General features: G+C 38.9%; 1 protein-coding gene across 5 annotated transcripts in view; it reads right to left on the bottom strand.

Annotated features, from left to right (window-relative positions):
- Chd6 (chromodomain helicase DNA binding protein 6) overlaps positions 1-15,060 on the bottom strand; it is a 192,164-nt gene that overhangs the window by 137,719 nt on the left and 39,385 nt on the right. For all 5 annotated transcript variants that reach the window (XM_027423516.2, XM_035446807.1, XM_027423517.2 and 2 more), the window contains 2 exons: positions 11,077-11,132; positions 2,577-3,094 (listed from right to left, as the gene is read on the bottom strand). In XM_027423516.2, coding sequence (XP_027279317.1) covers positions 2,577-3,094; positions 11,077-11,109 — 551 coding nt within the window. In that variant the 5' untranslated portion in view covers positions 11,110-11,132. The remainder of the gene's footprint in view (positions 1-2,576; positions 3,095-11,076; positions 11,133-15,060) is intronic.

The following is a 15,060-nucleotide window of genomic DNA, read 5'->3' as shown; positions in this document are numbered from 1 at the left end:
AAGAACTGAAGGAGAAGAGGCCGAAAGTCTATAAATCAGGGGTCATGCTCCTGCAGTAATCCAGGCAACAAATGAGTCATTTATAACCATCAAGTCTTACTCCGGGTTGAAATCAATAATGACACAAATAAAAACAAGTACTTGAGCCAATTTATAAGAGTAAATTACACACACAAATGAGACTTAATTACCAACAAATTTTTAAAAAATCAATCAATACACTTTCATAACTAAAAGCTGGTTATGCTGACTGGTGGGATCATTAATTCATGGAACCAAAATAATTTTTACAAAGATACAAAGAAAAAGAAATCAAAGGCTAAACAGTTCAAAACACTATCTGGACTATAAAGGAGAGTATTACTACAATGTATACATACAGGCCTAAAGCACAAACAAAGTCTGTGTAACTTGTCCATGTTTCTAAAGAGATGGCCACCCTTTTCTACCTGTTAAATCTCCATTCAAAGAACGACTCCTGGATTTCCAAAGCTCAAGAGCTCACTGTCTTTAATAGGCTGCAAAAGGACAAGTACTTCCCCAACTAATTCTTTTATTTGGTTTAATTAGCTCAAAATGACACTCCTTTAATCTAATGCCGTAGGGCCTTCATCAGACAGAATCTTCATTTTGCCTTTACATTTGATATTCAACTTTATTTCATGAAACAACTCCCTATTTTCCTGAAATGGAATTTATAACAGTATCTACTTATTATTAACTTGTTTTAAATATTATATAATGTCAGTATGAATTTCTTTAAGGAGAAGTAAAAACACTTTAAACATGAGAGTTCAAAAACTAAGAACATGAATGAGTCCAGATATGCATCTTTCCTCCACTATTCTGACTTTCCTTCTTCAAACATTTCTTTGCCCTAAAAAAAACATGTAGGCTCCCCAAAGCAATGTACAAGTGAATGATTGGCAGAAGCCAAAATTACTATGCTACCCCACCCACATATTGGAGATCAGCAGAGAGTCTTTCCAAGGTCAAATGAGAAATAAAGCTTCTATAGTTTCCATCAGTCTGAATACCAACTTTACCTGCCCTTCTGGCCTTTCAAGGTAGACAGTATCTTATGGCTAGTCTCTGCCAGCTACATTTCTAGGACCCATTGGCCTTCAAGCAAGCCTCTTTGATAGATAAAAAATGAAATTCCCGTGGGAATGAATATTATGGAGCAACATTTAAACTTGGGATTAGAATTATCTGGGCCTGATAAACCATCCTTCTGAAAGGTAAACCAGCCACAAAGCAAACTTGAAGTTGCAGTACTCAGCACTTAACACTTTGTAAACACACCTCTCCTTGTGCTCTGACCCAACACAGATGTTTGGTGGCCTCATTATGTTATGTTCTCAACATTCACACTAACCTCTAAGCTTTCATGGTCTGATGAGACAGACAGACAAATACCTTGCCTCTGTATTTAGACTTCAGAAACTTAAGTTCTTTGAGTTAGGGACTGTAAATTTTTTGTTTTATATTTTCTCAAAAAGTCTAAATACAATGCTAGGCAGAAATAATTTGGAAAAGACATTACATTTGTATGAAGACAGCAAATACTGATTTCTCTGTTTGACATGCAACTACTGCATATTTTCTCGAGCTACACATTATACGGCTTCTGATCTATACAGGTCAGTATGTTCTTCTCTGGCTTCATTTATTCAGCATTGTCTGAACAGCTATGGAAGGGTCAGGGACTGTGCCAGAATCTGCACTAAGGAACTAGATAAAAAATGATCCTACAATAGAGCATGGAGCCTGGGAAGGAAAATCAGTTGTCTTGTGCCTAGAGTTCTGTCTGCCCATGGTGCTGCCAGACTTCTGGACCACTGACTCCTATAGCTGTGCACCTTCTGCCTTATACCACCACAGTCTAAATAGCCCTGTTACCAGACCCAGGATGTCCTAGGCAGTATACATACTTAAGACAAGTTAACATTTAAATCATGTTTGTTTGTTTCTTTCTTTCTCTTTTCTCTCTCTCTCTCTCTCTCTTTTTTTTTTTTTTTTGGATAGGGTTTTTCTGTGTAGCCCTGGCTATCCTGTTGACCAGGCTGGCCTCAAACTTAGAGATCCACCTGTCTCTGCCTCTTAAGTGCTGGAACTAACAGTGTGTACCACCACCACCTGGCTTGAATTCTTTTTTAATACAAATTGAATACTAATAAATTACATGACTAAGAGGTGAGAAGAGGTTCATTTTTGGTTGAGAGCTAATAGGACATAAAGAATACATCCACAGTCATGTAAAGGGCACATCTACACCTCAGGTAGGACACCAGCCACCATGTAAAGAATGCTAACTACTGGGTACACAGACTAAAAGTATGGCTGGACTCTGAAGGTTAGCAATTCTTGGAGTTTCTTAAAAGTAAAATGTTTTAAGTATAATTTCAGATATTAAATTAGAAAACAACACCTTTCATTAATGCCAGGAGTTATCCTCCTCACTGTCTCATGTAAGTGAGGTACAAAGCTTAGACCAGCAGAGTCTGGCCCAGGAGCTTGAGCTAACAGCAAAGAGACAGCCCCATAAAGGCAAGGACAAGGAGGAATGTACACACCTGGCCTTCTTGGAATTCGTCCTGGATACATAGTCAGTGCAGCTCCTCTTCTCTTTAGCCTCCTTGATACCAGAGGCTTCCCGGAGCTTCCGGGGCTTCTTCACACCATCTTTCTGCTTTGCCTCCTTGGGCTCCTTGGCCCTCTTCGGCTCCTTTGCCTTCCTGGGTTCTTTTGGCTCTTTCGGTTCTCGTTTCCTCTTTGGCTTAGGCTCCCTGTCCTTGCTTCCCTTTGTTCCCTCTTGCTCCCCTGGATCCTTTTTCTTTCGTTTCTTCTTCACTCCAGTACCTCTGCCTCCACTATCTTCCATCCCATTATGGGACATCAATTTCCTAGAGAAAAAGGTATCAGATTCCTCTTCCGTAGTATAAAGGTCTTTCTGGGGCAGACAGTGATTGGCAACATCTTCGATTTTCTCTTCCTGATCAGTGCTGCAGTCAAATGGTGATGGTGATTTGTAGTCAAAATTAACAGAGGCATCCGACATTGGGGAATGATTCAAAGCTTTTAATTTGGCCAGCTGTGAAAAGAGAAAACAAGCACATATGCTTCATACAAAGAGTGCTATTAGGCTTGAATACATGGATTTAGTCAATATGTAGTAAGTACCTGAATTCCTACTATGTGTTAGTTCCTTTACACTAGGCCTTGAAATATAGTAGCAAGCAGGACACAGTCTCCCGTGGCCTTATGCAGCAGTAGCAATGGTGTTGATATGGTGTTGATATGTCACAAGTTAGTATATGAGCCACTAACATGGCTCAATAGGTAAAGGTGCTTGTGTTCAACTTGGGACCCATGTTCAACTCCCAGAACCCTTGTAAAAGTGAAGAGAGAACCAATTGCCCTTTATCTCTATATGTGCAATATGTCATGCACACCCACACAAAGGTATCACACAAATTCTTAATTTAGTATATAATTAGCATATAAAAACTGAAAGACTTTTCTCTATGAGGAAATCTGAGATTATTTTAGGTTTTCTTTTGGATCTTTACAGTCAGTGAAGTCCTGCTAATATAATAAACTAGCCTAAATCCTATGGGTAACAGCTGTTCTTTCAAGACTCAGCACTTTAAGAAAAAAAAAAGAGAATTTGCTATGTGCTCATCCTGGGAATATTAATGAATTCTGTGCCATTAGAGATCAAGTTTTCTTAGAGTGTTAAGAGTTGGCAAACTGAGTCTGTGCAGCACTCAGCTCTCAAGAGGACATCTATATCACCTCCTGCAAGACTTGGGGAAGAGCTCAGAAGAAGGTTTAGAAACCATCGAAGAGTTGGAGGATGGGGAAGAATACTAGGAAACATCTTCTGGACAGGACACGGTTGCTGCAGCCATGAGCTCACAGCAGTAGTGGCTACCAGCCTGCACAAGCCTCACCCCACCCCAGGAGCTGAGGGAAGAACAGTTAATGGTTGCTGGAGGAAAGTGGAGCCATATTTCTGAGTGGTATAGTCACCAGAGGGTTGTCTTGGCTCCAAGTAAATTCCTACCCATACTCATGCAAGCAATTCTACCTTTAAAAAAAAAAAGTCTTGAACATAGGACTTTGGAAGAAAAGATTTGATGGAAGAGGGAGGGGATAAGATAATAATGGAGGTGATTTTGATCAAAGAGCATATATCTGTGAAACTGAAAATAATTTTTTTTAATGAGGGAACAAATTGAAACAGTTACTTGCATGCTAAAGAGGCTTTCAAAGCCTAAAGACTGAAGTCCACCAAGATAGTCTGCTCTAGGTTAGAGTGACACTGTCCCTTTGCTTGCCTCATGACAAGGTCTTCTTTACTCATGGACAAAGCTTTCCAAAGAAGATGGAAGTGGGCAGTAGCAGAGAGAATTCAATACAGAGAAAATTACAGCAGCTGCTGACATTCACTGCACATGTCATACACAGAGACCAGGTGACATGAGGCCTCTAACCTGTACAACCATCTAACAAGGTCAGCATAAAGGTGCCAGTCTGTATAGAGACATGGAAAATTAGTGATGTTTAGGGATGTATCCTAGACACAGTTCTCCCCTCACTAGATGCAGCTAGTGAAGGGAGAACTGTGGATTCGAATTCTGGCAAAAGGCTAATGTATATTTGTATGACCTCCCAGGGAACCAGAACAGATTATTGTGGAGATATATATTTTTTTATGATTTATTAAAGTTTGTCTGAGGATTCAGAAAGCAAAGCCAACCTCAAGCTATAGAGATTAGGCAGTGGTGGTACACACCTTTAATCCTAAAACTCAGGATTAAGAGATAGACAGATCTCTGTGAGTCCAAGGCCACCCAGATCTACACAAGATTGATCCAGTCCTAAAGAGAAACTGCTCACACAAAGATGATCTCAGCACCTGGAGTCACACTCTTTTAATCCCAGCATTTGAGAGGTATAAAAGACAGGAGCCAGGTCTTCAATAGTCAGTATCAGGATTCATTCTCTAGCCACATTGAGAACAAGAAGACATTGAAGAAGTCTCAGGATTCTCCAGCTATGCTGAAGAGAAGTTACAGTCTGAGATTTGGTGGAGCTAGTGCCTGGCTGCTTTGCTTTTCTGATTTTCAGCTTGAAGCTTGGACCCCAATATCTGTCTCTGGGTCTCTTATTTTTCATGCTTCAGATTGTTAGGTCACCAGACCAGCCAGATGAGACTTGGTTAAACATGTTAAATTGCTTTGGGAAATGTCAGGTAATTCTTTACTAAACTAAACAAACACCTATCTGCTACATGTGAAATTCCACTACCAGGGATCCTAGATAATTAACCAAGGACAGCCCCCTCAACCTCTACAAATTTTACAGATAAGAGATGAAACAAAGCTAAATTCCTAGACTGACAGAGCTGGTACTTTCTCAAAGGGGAAGAGCACAACTGCTTGATGTTAAAAAGGGGAATAGGCAAATATTAGTAATAAAAATATAAAATGTAAATTTGGGGGTCAGTAATCCAGAGAAGTATTTTTATGTTGGAAACTTGCAAAAGACTCCTAAAGAGAAAAAACCCTAAGATAACATTTCTTTCATGAACTTCTAAGTTGGGGGGGGGGGCTGAGTGCTAGCTAAATCCAATGTCAGTGTCTCCACTGTGAAATGGCTCTAAAAGGAACAGACTGAAGATGGTATACCACAAAGGACTAACAACAATAATTTGTTTTCCACCAACAACTTAAGAGTTTAGGAACAGAGCAAAAAAATCAAAGAGAAAGGGCTAACTGTTAAAAAACAAAAACCAGTGATGTTCCTTTGATCCAAACTCACTAACCCACAATAGTCCTGGAAAACAATTAAATCTAAAAGAACTAGATTAATCTGAATTAAAAGGGTTTAAGAGCAAATGAATAGAGGTTCAAGGTAACAGTTCTCAAATTAAGACAGCCCATTTTAGTCCATTATCACAGGTAAAAGCCTAAGTTAAAAAAAATTTACTCACACACATGCATATGTATACACGTGTATACTACTGCAGAGGAAGCTGATTGATAACCTTTGTCCTAGGACTCTGATATCCCCAAATGGGAAGGAGGACAGTGGAGGCAGAGGTACTGAAGTGAAGAACTCGAAGGAAACGAAGCCAGGGGAGTAAGAGGAAACAAAGGAAAGCAAAGACAGGAGCCAAGGCAAACCCAGGAGGGCCAAGGAGCATTGGTCCCATTCTGGTCCATGGGTCCACCAGCAGATACACTTCACTTCCCTCTTCTGAGAGGATGGTAAAGTCTTCACTTGGAGCCCTGCTTCATTCATGTACTTCATAGGCAATGAGTCATCCTTCTCATAACATGCAGGCCTCACTCTGGCCACAAGTGTTTCAGAATACAAAACTAATTAGAATGATGGGGTAGGGGTGTCACGCACTCAGGGGTCCTTTGAAGGTATATGAAGAGACAGAGGAAAACTTCAATATTCAATGCTCATGTCCCTCCCTCTTTCCCTCTCTAGTTCCCTCCCTCCCCCTTCTCCCTCTGGAGGAAGAGGTTGGAGAAAGTCCATTTTAAATCCTTTTGACTCATGAAGACAATGTTTGAAACTGGTTTTCCAGGGCAAGTTACTATCACTCTTGAATATGCTGAAAGGCGCTTCCAATGTTGAACAAACTGAAGCTCTGGTTAGTGCTAGCCTTGCTCTGTTAAAAAAAATCTCAAAAACCAATTGTTTACTCATCCACATTATTATCAATGTTCTTATTCTTCCTCACTCACTATTTTCAACCAAGGCTGTGATTCAGCAATCGTTCTGGTTGTAAACACCTTCCTAGAGATCTGAGCTCACCTTCCCCCCAGGAGACACAGACAAACTGCACTAGGAACATGGCAGCTGGCTAATTCCACTATGCTTATTCTAGTTTACCTTTTGCCTCCACCAAAATTGAGCCCTCCACCCTAGGCGTTCCCTTTCTCCCTTACTACCAAGCACTTCCTGAATACTCTCTTTCTTCCCTGTTCAGTTCTTTAAAGCAAACTGGCTGACACCAGAGACCTCACTCTTTCTAAAATACTCAAATTCTTTGGTAGGGCTGATATTACCTGTGTCCCTGTATTCCAATACCAGACCACTACCATTCCATCATGTAAATTCCTGGTTCTTCTGGGGCATGCACAGACTATATACATTTTTTTAGAAAACATTTAAACCTGGCCTGAGGTAGAACTTAAATATTTTTTGCATAAAAAACGTGGAAAACTCAGCAATATTTGCTTACTGAATAATTCATATTCATATTCACTCCAAGGAAGAAAGTATGGTCTAACTGTCTAAAGGTCTGAGATTCCCACTGCTTATCTGAATTACTCTTCCCAATCTACCAACTTTGTGTTTTCTAGAGGACCTAAAAATGAAGGCTATTCCTGCTAAGCTTGTTTATAGAAACAAGTTTCTCACAAGGTCACCAGGTCTACATTACTTCCTGGCTATACCTCCAAGTTTTAATATTACATTTTTTAAAACTATATTAATTGAGGTGGATGGTGGCACACACCTTTAATCCCAGCACTCGGGAGGCAGAGGCAGGTGGATCTCTGTGAGTACAAGGCCAATCTGATCCAGGACAGCAAGCACTGTAACACAGAGAAACCCTATCTCGGAAAACAAACAAACAAAAAACTAGATTAATTGATCTAGATTACTAAAGTAAACCTTTTACTCTTACTATTTGTGTATCACATCTCATATTTGTCATATTAAAAAGAATCAGCACAGGTCTGTTTTCACTAAGGTTGTGTCCCTTAAGAAGTATATTCAGCTGTAAAAGCTGGGCTTTAGTCATTACAATACACACCTTATTTCCCTAGCTAACTTCTGCCTGCCTAGTATTGTTTGGTAATCTCAGTAATTAAACTCCACACACTTCTGTTTTCCTCAACACAGATAAAAAGATTGCAAGAGATTCATTTTTTCACCGCCCCACCTTTTTTTTCTCAACATTTCCTTTGGCAATACAAAAATCAATTCTAAAGCCTTTGTTCTTGACATGCCACCTGTTATGTCCTTTCTAGTTAATAAGAAGCATGATTGTTTATTGCTCAATATGATTAACTTGTAAAAAATCTGTCATCTCATTTTAATTTTCTCCAATAAAATTTTTAACAAGGAAATGAGAAATTTTAGAGATCAGAATGCATTTACATACCATTTTTCTCCAAAGAAGTGGGAAAACTAGAAGAAATGAAGTTTTTTTTTAAAGAATGAATGTTTTTAAAAACAGACTTCCCCACTACTCTTGCTTCTTTCTCCCCAAGATCTTGTACATGCTGAGCAAGTGCTCCTCCACCACTGAGCTACAGCCTAGGCCATTTTGGTGTTGCTTCTAACACTTTACAACCATGGTTAAAGTAAGCTTGATGGATATTCACACTGTTACACACTAAAGATTTGCTTGCTTCTGACATATCAAATACTAACTACTTTGACTATCTCATTTAATCACTTTCCACACTGTGAAAAACGAGACTGAATTTGTTCCAAGAGCCTAACTGATACAGTGGGAATTTCATTCTTGAAAAACGAAGCTCTTTCTATCTAGTCCTAAACTGTGTGATATACACTAAGTCCTAGAACCTACAGATTGTTTTGGCTTCAGTGTTCCATTTTCTTGCACTGAATTTCTTACAGTTCAATAGTTCCTATGATCTGGTGTCAAATACTAACAAAAGGAACAGGATCAGTTCCTCCTATTTATTCAACCTGACCTCTGATGGGGGAAGCGCTTCTGTGTATGTGTTTGTCTTACTGGATGATAAATAAAGTACTGTTTGGCCAATGAGGCAGCAAGTTAGGCGGGACTAAGAGACAAGGAGGATTCTGGGAAATGTAGTAGAGAAGTGGTGATCCAGGCAGAAAGTGACATAGCAAGGAGACTCATATTTAAAGAAGGACAAGCAGGTCCTTTTTTACCCTCCGCTCTTCCTCCAGCGGCACCATGTGATCCACCAGCAAGGGAGGACGCCAAGTCTTATAAAATATATAGATTTATGATAATTAGAACTGAGCTGGCAGATGAGAATCCTAGTCATTGGCCAAGCAGCATTTATACATAACAGAAGTCTCTGTGTACCAATTGGGGCCCTAACTCAGTGGGCAGAACTCAGGCAGCTGGCGGAGACTGCCCATGTGGTGGTAGGGCTCAGGCGGCTTTTGGCGGAAAGATTTATCATAACAGAATGGTGTCAGTGAGTGGGATGACCCCATGCCCCAAGGTTCCCAGAGGAAGAGGGAAACCTGCTGCCACAGATTTATGATAATTAAAACTGAGCTAGCAGATGAGAAATCCTAGTCTTTGGCCAAGCAGCATTTGTACATAATATAAGTCTCTATTAGTTTGTCCATCCACGTGGCGGGCATAATTCAGGCGGCTGGCAGAGACCGCCCATGTGGCAGTAGGGCTTGGGCGGCTTTTGGCGGAAAGATTTATCATAACAGACCCCAACATAGCTAACAGTAATTTTCAAGTACAATTCACACTCTGCAGCAGGTCACAGTAGGGTAACTCTATAGTTCAGCACTCACGAGGCTGATACACACTGATCTCAACTTTAACACCAGCCTGGACTACACAAAACTATACTTCTTTATCAAGACTATCTCAAATACAAACACAGAAACCAACAAACCAATCCAAAACAGAAAACACCCCCTCAAACAACAAAAATTCCATTCTGCTTACTAATTACTACAATTAAGTTTAAAATAAAAATCCCTCTGACTAAGGTTACATAATAGCTCACCTTAAAGAATGTTTAAAACTTAAACATAAAAACAGCCTTAAGAACTATAAGCCTTCCTGCATATCATAACAATTTTGAGGGTCTGAGGTATATTCTACAATGCATGTAAATGGTCCTTTTTTTAATGGATGTGTGGTTCTTTCCCATCTTCCTGATCATAAATACAACAGCATTTATGATACCTGTCAGAGTGTACCCTAAGATAAATTCCCGGCAGGTGAAACTTTACCGTGGTGCTTACCTACAACTTCCAGCTCACTGTAGCACCAGGAAAGAGAAACCCAATGTTTAGATAAAAGTACTGTTTTTCCTGTGAATAACTGACACCAATGAGAATAACTTCTCTAAATCAGGCTCCCCAACAAGGGCCTTCCAGAGGGTAGTCCATATCTACCCTGTCTCTGACTAGGGTTCCAAAGGAGGCTGGAAGGGAAAGGGTAGCTAGTCCCATCCAACCACTCTGCATGGGGTCCCAGTTCAAGACAGGAATTCAGACCACCATCAACCTCAGTGCTGGATTATCATCCAATTCCATAAAAAGAAGGGCCACCCATCAGACAGACTGTATAAGACTCAAGATATATCTCCACATCTCACTTGTCTAAGCCACACTGACTGGTATTCTCTAGGTTCCTTCCAATATAAAGTCATCAGAGAAACAGAAGTACCAACCAAGGAGAAGAGATATCTATACACTCTACTGATGAGTCACAGTGGCCAGTTAATGCTTCTGAGGCAATGAGGTGTCTCCGTGGGTAAAGGCAGCTGTTGAGTAAGCCTGGCCCTGAGCTTGAGTTTGAAGTCCCAGATCTCCCCAGAAAGGTAGAAATGACTCCACAAACTTATCCCTTGACTTCCACACACAAGCAATTACATGCGTGCCTACATATATACTTCATGTGCATAAACACACATAAAATGTGGGTAAAATTCTTTTAGCAAACTAAATAACCAAAAATGATAATATGTAAAAAACTATAGAGAACTGATCACATCACTCAGTAAAATCTGAAAGGCTGTTCCAAAGAAGAGGCATTTATTTCTACGGAGCTAATTTTTAACCACTCTCATTGACAGTTTCATTACATTGCTCCTATATGGACATGACTGAAGCAAATGGGAAAATTCATACATTAGCACCCAGAGCTCTGTTACTCTGTACAGAATGGAAAGCAGAGGCAACAGGGAACTACCAGAGGTTAGAATGTGAGCCCACACTGTTAGTCTATCCTCGTTAGTAGGTGTAAGACACAACAAATGGAAAAACACCTAAAACGAGACCACTTACCTGCTTCTCTTTCTTCTGTATTTTCATTTTCATCAATTAAGGGAAGGTATTTATTTCTATAAAACATAAAAAGGCAAAGATTATGATAACTGTTCAACAATGCCCAGACCTCTAATTCTACACCGAACTCTCACCAGACCCAATTTATTGTTCTAGACGGGATGAAGTAACAGAGATACTGTTTTTGTAGACTAGGTATATTTATAAAAGGTGTTGACATATCAAAGCTACCAGGTAACTAAAATCAGAAACAAAAATAAATGGTATAATTTTATTGATGGGAATGAGGAAGAAAGGGTACATACAAACAGGTAAACTTCATCCTTTGGGGGAAATAAAAGTTCAATACATAAAGTTTACCACAAACAAATCATTTTAATAATAGAAATACAGACAATAAAAAAAGAGACCTCAATGGTTTAAAGTAACTTTGTCTAAGAGTGGCACAGGGGTTGACACTGAGTAGTGGATGGCACTTTTTCCGTCTCATTTTAAGTTTTCCTATGCTACTAGATGTTTTAAAACCATGTAAATATATTACTTGGCAAACTGTATTACAGTAGTTCATTGTTTAAAGGACTGCTTTCATTCTACTCAGATCTTAAGTCACCACCCTCATTCCAAGCACAATGGCCTTTCTGTCATAATTCATCCTCCATATGACTTGTGAGACCTTAAGAGTCCAGCAACTGGTTTCCCAGGACAGGAAAGAACCCTGGCCCAGGAACCCAGGTCCTGTTTGAATCACTAACTACAAGTACTACCTATGGGTCTCACACTCTTCACACACAAACAGTAGAACCAGGCTTCTGGCTCTAGGCTAGATTTAGAGGTTGCCTAACACTTTACCAGAGGCATACAATCACATCAGAATTAATCACATCCATATGAAAGTGGTATGTAGGCATAAGTAGACCTTATGAGGTGGTGGACTTAGGTTCCTTAGCTCAACTTAATTATTCCATATTATATGTATAAATCCTAACATCACTTCATTATATATCTCCACAGTCAACTTACCACAAAACTTTTTTAAAATTAAAAGTTTTCTTTGAAATCTAACTTCTTAAGTTATGGGGCTATTATGACAAAGAGTTACATAACTGAATGTGGAGGTCACAAAAAAAAAAATTGACAACAATAAAAGGTTTCTGAATTGCAACTACCAAAACTTAGAATCAAATGTATACTGAAGCTAGATTTCTTATCATTTCCCAGCATATAAACATCAAATTAGTGTATCTTTGGGTTGTATTATATTAGAATTTGATTTAAGTACTGCTTGAGTTGCTGACTCAAGTTTCATAAAAAAATAAGTGATTTAGCAAATTTTGGCATGTGATGAGGGCAAACACTCCGATTATTTCTGCAATAGCCCTAAACATTTCTGGCAAGTTGTACTATGCATTTATGTGAAACATAATTCTCCTTTTATGACCATTATAAAACCAAACTATTGCTCGGGGATTAGGGTGATAGCTTAGTGGGTGAAATGCTTGTGTGCAAACACTAGGATCTGAGTCTAAACCCCCAGAACCTTCGAAAGCTGGGTGGAGTATCATGTGCTGTAATTCCAGAGTTTCTGTGACAAGATGTGAGGTAGAGAAAGGTGAAGCCTCAGAAGCTCATAGCCAGCTAGCCTGGAGAATGCAGCACAGCAGCTAACAACAAAGAGACCCTGCATAGACACAGACACAGAACAAACAAAAAGAAACCTTGCCTCAAACAAGAAGGAAGGCGAGGACTGACGTCCAAATTTGTCCTCTGACCCTGACACATGCTATGGCATGCATGTGTCTACATACATTACGCATGCATACACAGAAACATACATGCAGACAAAGAAAAAAATCACCTCTAAAAAACATTGAAGGTTTGTCTTTCAGTCTCATATATTCAGCCTGGGCTTAATTCTTTATGTAAAAATAAGCAAGTACAACCATCTCATTGTTATGTAATTTGCTTTCATAAGAGGTAAAATTATATGCATGACAAAAATAGCTTTAAAGTAAATTCATTATAATCTAGTATCAATAAATTTTGACTTGTGTATCTATTTTATATACCTACAGTCTGAAGTCACGAGTGGACAAAGTTTAAGATAATCTGCTCTAGTGGCTTATCTACCAGGGTGCTGCTATTTGCCAAGAGCGCCACGGCCAAAGAAGTAACAAGCTGGAAAATAGGCAAGGCAGGGAGGAAGGGGAAGTCAGTCAGTCAGTCAGTCAGTCAGTCAGTCAGTCAGCACTGAGGCAACAATTATAGACCATCAATCCCAGAGAAAGAGTAACAGTTGTGAATCACAGCAGGTAAAATGTAAAAGAATATTCTTCCCTACATTTCATTATAGTTCTAAGTAAATTATGCTAACAGTTTTTTTTTTTTCCCTTTCATTTCAACTTCAAATCATTAGACTCAGGAAAGCAACATTCTCAGACACCACTACCATGTATTTCTTGATCATTCCAGAAAAGCAATATTCTCTACCTACCTCACAAACTATAACAAATTCTAAAATTAAGTTTACAAACTAATTTCAGCTAATAAAAAGGGTATTTTTATTATTTCTAGACATATATACTAAAACTTCTGCACAATAAAATGAAATCATTAAAAGCATAGAAAAATTCTACCAGCGCCAATAAAGTCCACAAAATAAAGATGTTACTAACATCACACTGTTAAGTAGACACTTCAAAACATGTTCCCAAGCACCTCACAATTTGAACTCTCTCTCTTAAACTACCTCACTTTTTAAAGGCTTTCTGTTGACACACATTAAAACACAAAACAAACAAACCCCACAACTAATCTTTCTGTAAAGCTGAATGCCATATACTAGGAATATTTTTTGCTTCTGCACACATAAGAAGTGGTTTTTATGGCCTCTGTTGCTGTGTCACCATCATTCAGAAATTGTGATTAGATCCTGACTCAATAAAGAACAAATCAAATAGCAATTTCAGAATCTCAACACTTAATTAAAAAGCATAATATAATACATTTCTGAAAGCCCTGGGTGTATAAACCAGAAAACCTGTCTCAGGGGAAAATCTAACTTGTAAATGAAAAGTGGAAGGACACTAGGACCCTCTTTACTGTATCCCAATACTTTTAAGTGCAGCATGTAAGTACCTTCTCAGAAAAAGATATATTGCTGATAACATAAAAGTTACCATTCCTTCCTATGCTAACCATGCAATAATACTTCTATCAAGAAGAAAAAAAAAATGAGTGTCAGGTTCCAGTAAGAACTTATTGCATTACTTTCTCTAGTTCAAGAATTCTTTTCAATAGTGTCTCTGCCATTTTCAAATTTTTCAATACTGTACTACATACGCTGAAAAATAAACAGAAAAACATCAGATTCATGATATTCAATAATTAATCCACGGGTATCATTTAAATATTTTTTAATTTAAAAATAAGTTTATTTTATTTTGAACTTAAAGAAAATTGTGTTTATTTTATTTTAAAGGAAAAATTTTTTAAATAAATTTATTTTGTTTTTAAAGATAGGGTCTTACAACCCTTACACTGCCTGGAGGGTCAGGACACAGATGTAGGACAGCCCAGAGATCTGGTATAGATTCAAAAGTCAATAAAATGATTCCTAATGATATTCAGTAGATTATTCATAGATTGTTGTTTAGCCCAATGGTCATCACAGGCTTCACCTAGCAACTGATGGAAACAGATGCAGAGACCCACAGCCAAACATTAGATGGAGCTCAGGAAATCCTGAGGAAGAGGGGGAGGAAGGATTGTTGGAGTCAGAGGGGTTAAGGATACCACAAGAAAACCCACTGAATCAACTAGCCTGGGCTCACAGGGACTCAAAGAGACTAAATCGACAAGGGAGCCTGCATACGACTGACCTAAGCCTTCTGCATATATGTTACAGTAGCTTGGTCTTCTTGTGGGACTCCTACCAGTGGGAGCAGGGGCTGTATCTAACTCTGTTGACTGCTTTTGCATCCCTTT

Source organism: Cricetulus griseus, chromosome 6, assembly GCF_003668045.3.
Source record: "Cricetulus griseus strain 17A/GY chromosome 6, alternate assembly CriGri-PICRH-1.0, whole genome shotgun sequence".
Taxonomy (NCBI): Eukaryota; Metazoa; Chordata; class Mammalia; order Rodentia; family Cricetidae; genus Cricetulus; species Cricetulus griseus.
Note: the sequence above shows the minus strand (reverse complement) of the source record. Positions and strands in the feature narration are given on the sequence as shown.